We start from the raw sequence: 7,500 nt of genomic DNA, 5'->3' as shown, positions 1-7,500 counted from the left end.
CGATTTTTATTGTGAATATCATTATTAACTTTACTCTCTTCTCCTCTTTCTCTTTCTCTCGCTATATTTCATTCGCCAGAGGAGTGACACAACTCAAAAATTGCTATTTTTCAAGAGTAGCGATTTGAAGTTTAAAACTCTCTCTGCTCTCTATAGCGTAATAGTGACATATCATGTTCTCTAGTGGTTAATATTACAAATACAAATAAGACGTTTTTACTACAATATGGAACAAAGAACGGGCTATCTGCTGATATCAATAACTAAAAAAAAAAAAAAAAACACTTTTTGAGTTGTCACCCTTCTGGGAAATGAACGATTTGTGTAAATGTCAGCAAAATACTTACGAGTGGGCATTACTATCGTCTTATGAAAGTAAATACTTATTTACGCACATTGGTAAAAATATTTGAACAATCCCAGAAAAAGACACGGAAGGTGATAGCGTGTTTATTTTTCTGGGATTATTCAAATATTTGTCAATAAGTATTTACATTTATAAGACGATAGTAATGCTCACTCATACAAAGTGGCATTACTATCGTCTTATGAATATAAATACTTGTTGACAGTTATCTGTAGATATTTACCAACACACGAATGTGTAAAAATATTTGAACAATCCAAGAAAAATAAACACGCAATCGCCGTCCTCAGCGGTTTAGCGACTCCCAGTGTCGGCGAACTGAACCACTTGCTTTGATCAGAGCTATGCAAATGCGTGATTGGGAAGAAGAAGACAAAATGGCGGAGGACGCTCCGTGTTGAGTTATTCTCTCGCGTCATTGCAACGGAATGTTAAGCTGCGTGACTTGACTGTAATGCCGTTGCTGTTATGGAAGGGGTTGTTTGGGGAGGAGGGGGTTGTTGTAGGGGCTCATAGAGAACGGGAATGGGAGGTTCATGTTTGTTTATCAGAGAAAGAATGGGAGGTTCGTTTTCGTTTGTTAGATGGGGAATGGAAGGTTCAACTTCATTTATCAGAAGGAGAATGGGAGGTTCATCTTCGTTTGTTAGAATGGGAAAGGGAGGTTTATGTAGAAATGGAATGGGAGGTTCATATACATTTATGAAAGAAAGAATGGGAAGAGGTTCGTTTTCGTTTGTTAGATGGGGGAATGGAAGGTTCTACTTCATCTATCAGAAGGAGAATGGGAGGTTCATCTTCGTTTATTAGAATGGGAATGGGAGGTTCATATAGAAATGGAATGGGAGGTTCATATTTATTTATTAGAGAAAGAATGGGAGGTTCGTTTTCGTTTGTTAGATGGGAATGGAAGGTTCATCTCCATGTATCAAAAGGAGAATGGGAGGTTCATCTTCGTTTATTGGAATGGGAAAGAGAGGTTCATATAGAAATGGAATGGGAGGTTCATCATTTATTAGAAAGGGAGTGGGAGGTTCATCTTGATTTATTAGAGAGGGAATGAGAGGTTCATTTTCGTCCATTTGAATGGGAATGAGGTTAATGTAGAAAGGGAATGGGAGGTTCTTCTTCGTTTATTAGAATGGGAATGGGAGGCTCATATGGAGAGAGAATGGGAGGTTCATCTCCGTTTATTAGAGGGGGAATGGGAGGTTCATCTTCATTTATTAAAAGGTTGAATGGGAGGTTCATTCATTAGAAAAGTGATAGGAGGTTTATTATCATTTATCAAAATGGGAATGGGAGGTTTATTACTTATTACAACAGGAATGGGAGCTCATTATCATTTATCAAAATGGGAATAGGAGGTTCATCGTTACTTACTACAACAGGAATGGGAGGTTCATCGTCATTTGTCAAGAGTCTAATGTATGTGAACAGCCTTCTGTGTTTTATGTCGATCAGACATTTTAAGACGCTAAATAATATTTCTTCTGTAAATGGGATCAGTTAGGTTTTAAAATTCCCAAACACGTTAATTGAAATATAATATATATATATATATATATATATATATATATATATATATATATATATATATATATATATATATATAATAATTATTCACATATTTGCATGAAAAAGAATCGATCTCGCAATATATATTATCACTTTTTTTAACATGATATTTTATATATATACGAATTCTCTTTTCGAAAACATAACGATTATCAAATGATTGCAACTTATCTTTTAGAATTTTCGAACCTTCCCATGACCTCAACATGAAGACCACACAGTGAGAAAAATCAAACCAAGAAAATCAAAATTCAATTTTGCATTTCGCGTTTTAAGCCAAATGCACTACTCTTGATCCTAAAGAAAACAAATCCCTTCTCATGCTAGCAATTAAGGTGTTTACCTGAACGCGCACAGGTATTTAACAGGTATGTAAGACCCCCCGCACTCTAATAATCCTTTAATGGCACATAACAGCATACCACCCAATGAAGTCATTGCTGGCGAGCCCAAGGTACATCTCTGTACGTCTTCATTTTCCCCAAAGATTGTCATCCAGATTTTGCGCAGAGAATTATTTCTCTCTTATTTATATAATTTCGTTGATGATTAATCAATATTATTTTATTAATATGCTTTTATTTGGATTCGAAATATAGTTTCTTCTTTGACTCTTTTGCACGATCATCTGACGCGAAATTTTTCAGAATGTTTCGTCGTTTTTCGTAATATGAATTTTTCACTCGCCATTCTTTTTTTTATATTGTTAGCCGTATGATTAATAACCAAAATCGAATAAGAAAAGCACATTTCACTGTGTTTTATCAAAAGAATAAATTATTGTTAGGCGAACGAAAACTTCTGTAACATGTTGCAATACATTTTTGAGTGAGTGTGCGTCTTCATGTCTTCATATTCCCCAAAGATAGTTATTCAGATTTTGCGCAGAGAAGCCCATGCCAGTCTGGGCGTCCTATTATACAGGGCTAGAGTGGTTTTGCATCAGGTTTAAGAATGAATTGAAATAAGAAATATTCGGAAATTTGAGTGATTTCTCAAAAGGAACAAGTCTGGGGGGAGTGTTATTATATTCTGGAAGGAATATAGTATAAGCTAAGACAAGAAAAAACTTGGTTAGAATGAAGGTGTCTTTTTTAATTAATGACATCGATAAAAAAGATTATAAATGCAAGTGTAGAATAGTATATATGTAGTCTAATATATTATATAGGTGTATATATTTTAATATATAGCCATATATAAAGATATATAAATATATATATGTATTTATGTATATATACACACATGTATATATATATATATATATATATATATATATATATATATATATATATATATATATATATATAAATATATTAGTGAAGGAGTGAGATACTTGATAGGCGTACTGATTTTTATTCGTCAACTCAGATGCTGTCTCGAGGAAATATATAACTAAAGTTAGTTTTTGTAATCATGTCCAGAGATATTCACATGCTCACAAAATACTATGTAAAAGCGATATTTTTCACAAGATAATACAAGCCAGATTGCGTATCATTCTAGGCACTAATTAATCATTCAGAATATCGAAGTAAATAAAATGATTTTTTGAAATTTTATTATCATAACATTTTATTGCTGAACTGCTGACTTTTAGAATTACGAAGTGTGTTCTCGTTTAGAAATTTTATTTGGAAAGCAGTAATTGTAGGATATATTCATCTAGTCTTTTTAATATGAGTAAATACAAAGTGAGTACATGATTACAGTATTCTAAATAATCAAGAAATCTGCATAAACTTAGAGCGTCTCGCAAAATTTTAATCTTAACAAAAGTGAGACGTATCTTGTTCTTTGTTAGTTTTTTATGAAACTGAACCGTAGGGAAACTTGCAGTAAAAATACAGTAATTTTGAAAAATACGGTAATTTTGAGAAATACAGTAAATTTGAAAAATACAAAATACGGTAATTTTGAAAAATATGGTAATTTTGAAAAATGCAGTAATTTGAAAAATACAGTAATTTTTAAAAATACAGTAATTTGAAAAATAGTGTAATTTGAAAAATAGTGTAATTTGAAAAATACAGTAATTTTGAAAAATACAGTAATTTTGAAAAATACAGTAATTTTGAAAAATACAGTAATTTGAAAAATACAGTAATTTTGAAAAATACAGTAATTTGAAAAATACAGTAATTTTGAAAAATACAGTAATTTGAAAAAACAGTAATTTTGAAAAAATATAGTAATTTTGAAAAATACAGTAATTTTAAAAATACAGTAATATTGAAAAATACAGTAATTTGGGAAAAATACTGTAATTTTGAAAAATACAGTAATTTTGTGATAAGGGGAAAACAACCTGTTTTTGAAGAGTCAAAACCTTTGGCCTTATACCAGCAAGTATTCCTGGTCATCTAAACTTACCAGCAGTTTTCATTAAATAATTTTTAACTGTATATTTATTTTTTTCACAGCGACTTCATTCACGTTTTATTATAATGTAATATGAAAGATATTTTTTTTATTCAAAATATCGCGAGACACGATAAGTAAATGCGAATATCTTTTACTTAAATATAACCACAGATATCTTGTTTTAAATATAATACATATATACGTTATTTTAATATATATATATATATATATATATATATATGTATATATATATATATTTATATATATTTATATATATATATATATATATATATATATATTACATATTTATATATATATATATATATAAATACATACATATTTATATTATTTTTATAATAAATAATACATCTCGTTACATAATTTTAATAATAATAATAATAATAATAATAATAATAATAATAATAATAATAATAATAATAATTGAGCCTTGTAAAACTTACCTTTCTGGGTTTATCCGGGTCGAAAGGATCCGAAGGATGCTGATCAGGACACTCTGGGGACGTGGCCGCGTCTCCTTCGCATCTGGGGGACACCTCAGGACTCCCGACGCTCACGCCGCACTCTGGGACGCAGCAGAAGGCGAAGAAGAAGGAGAAAAACAAACACTGAGTTCGAGGGAACTTTGGCTGGAGGATATGGGATAATTTTTTATTGCCTATACAATTAAGTGAAGAGATGACAGTTGATAGTTTAGTTATTTATTATAGTTCGTGCGTGTTTGTGTGCTGGCGATAATTGATAACTGTTTGTGTTGGCGATAATTGATATCTGTTTGTCTTGACGATAATTGATAACTGTTTGTGTTGGCGATAATTGATAACTGTGTTGATGATAACTGATAACTGGTTGCGTTACCGATGTGATAACTGTTTGTGTTGACGATAATTGATAGCTGTTTGTGTTGACGATAATTGATAGCTGTTTGTGTTGCGATAATCGATAACTGTTTGTATTGGCGATAATTGATAACTGTTTGTGTTATCGATAATTGACAACTTTGTTGATGATAACCGATAACGTTGCGTTAGCGACAGGTGGTAACTGTTTGTGTTGGCGATAATTGATAACTGTGTTGGCGGTAACTGATAACTGTTTGTGTTGGCGATGATTGATAACTGTGCTTGTGTTGGCGATAAGTGACAACTGAATGTTTTACAGATAGGCGACAATATGGCGATGATGCTTTTGGTATATTCATACGGATAATAATAATAACAATAGAGGACATTAAATAGAGAGAGAGGTTGAGAGAGAGAGAGAGAGAGAGAGAGAGAGAGAGAGAGAGAGAGAGAGAGAGAGAGAAGGAAGGAATTTAATTCAATCGGGGAGTTTCAATTCCCTCGTTCAATATAACTCATCTAAAATAGTCCTTTGTCGTACTTATGCCTGTATCATGTTTTGCTTTTAAGAAAGCAATTTTTTTGGCGGTAGGCATAGCGGAAAGTTTCTAACAAATATTATTATTATTATTGTTATTATTATTATTATTATTATTATTATTATTATTATTATTATTACGAGCTTGATGGCATGCGCTACGCTGCGCTTGAACACGGCGATGCCCGTCGTGTCTCCCCTACCCTCTCGATCCCCTACCTACCCTGCCCCAACCCGGGGTGGACAAACAGGTTTGCGAGAGGAAGATGGATGTGTCATGTCTCCCCTACCCTCCTGATCCCCTACCTATCCCGCGATCCGCTCGGATTTTATTATTATTATTATTATTATTATTATTATTATTATTATTATTATTATTATTATTATTATTATTATTATTATTATTATGTAGATGATTAAACTGGGTTGTCGTAGGATCTATTTTGCGCTTAAGAAGGATGTATCGATAATCCTACAATTTCGTCGGATTGAAATCCCAGAACCCATGATTATTTATAACTATGCCTTTATGCGTCTCGTCGCAATTAGGATAATAATGAGAATGATGATGATAATAATTTTATGAAAAAAAAAATTATGAAAAAAAATGTTCGCCGGAAAGAGACTGATGAAGGCGAATAGGCCTACTTGTCGAAGAGCTTATTTATTGTCCGATGATTAAACCAAACTTATTTATATGGTGATAATGCTTTACCAGATTCTAACGATAAATGTAATCAGATGTGATTCGCCACATTCGTTTAACTGTGTTAGAATTCGTCCTGGATTCGGAACAGGGATTGGACGTTGGAAATGTAATCACTGGCCAAACAGCCATGTATGTTGTCTGAAGACAGTGTGTGTCTGATTCGCTAAGCATAGTAGCTTGGTTATTCTTAACACTTATTGAGAATTAATCTCTTGCAATTTTCCAGTGCATTCTCTTTATAAGCGTCAATTAATAAATACGCCTTGCAGTTACTTTGCTAGTAACGTTGAATTATGAAAGTAGCTTACTTGCTTTGCACTTCAAAACTGCTTAACTGCTGATATACTCAAACTCTGTGGTACCAGAAACACTACAGAGTTTGTGTATTTCAATCCTTTAACTGAGATGCCACTTTATTCCAGTGACAGAGTTTTGAGTTTGTAAGGAACCACAAGTGTGGCCTTTTGAACCGTACAAAAGTACTAACTATTCCAGTGACAGAGTTTGGGGTTTGTAAGAAACCACTAGTGTGGCCTTTTGAGCTGTACAAAAGTACAAACTATTCCAGTGACAGAGTTTGGAGTTTGTAAAGTTCCACCTGTGTGGCCTTATGAACTGTACAAAAGTACAAAATATTCCAGTAACACAGTTTGGAGTTTGTAAGGAACCACTAGTGTGGCCTTATCAACTGTAGAAAAGTACAAAAGTATAAGCGCAAGTACAAAAGGGGTTTATGGCCCTTTTAGCCACGTGCTTTTTCCCTTCCTTAATTTGAAAGGGGGATAAGTCCCCACTGTGGTCATTTCTTCCATAGGTACGATTCCCCTTCTAGAGAATAATATTGTTTTTGGTTGGTCTTGGATCGCTATTCTATTTTAGTTCAGTTAATTTTTTTCTTATTTGTTTCTTATTTTAAGGATGAAAAGTCTTTGGAATATGGTAGGTTTCACATTAAAATCTACATCTCAGTTTAAAAGATTATGGTTTTGGTTCTCTTTTTTTTCAGAAATCGGTGGCACTTATTTTTGTGGAATATTCTTTCAAAATATATGAATTTTGCCTTGGTTCTCTCTCTCTCTCTCTC

At 32.7% G+C, this 7,500-nt stretch overlaps 1 protein-coding gene across 1 annotated transcript in view; it reads right to left on the bottom strand.

The window, feature by feature from the left end:
- The window catches only part of LOC136849315 (retinal homeobox protein Rx2-like), a 97,591-nt gene that overhangs the window by 38,233 nt on the left and 51,858 nt on the right, over positions 1–7,500 (bottom strand). The window contains 1 exon segment of the mRNA XM_067122675.1: positions 4,771–4,892. Coding sequence (XP_066978776.1) covers positions 4,771–4,892 — 122 coding nt within the window.

The sequence above is a fragment of the Macrobrachium rosenbergii genome, chromosome 20 (assembly GCF_040412425.1).
Source record: "Macrobrachium rosenbergii isolate ZJJX-2024 chromosome 20, ASM4041242v1, whole genome shotgun sequence".
Classification (NCBI taxonomy): domain Eukaryota; kingdom Metazoa; phylum Arthropoda; class Malacostraca; order Decapoda; family Palaemonidae; genus Macrobrachium; species Macrobrachium rosenbergii.
Note: the sequence above shows the minus strand (reverse complement) of the source record. Positions and strands in the feature narration are given on the sequence as shown.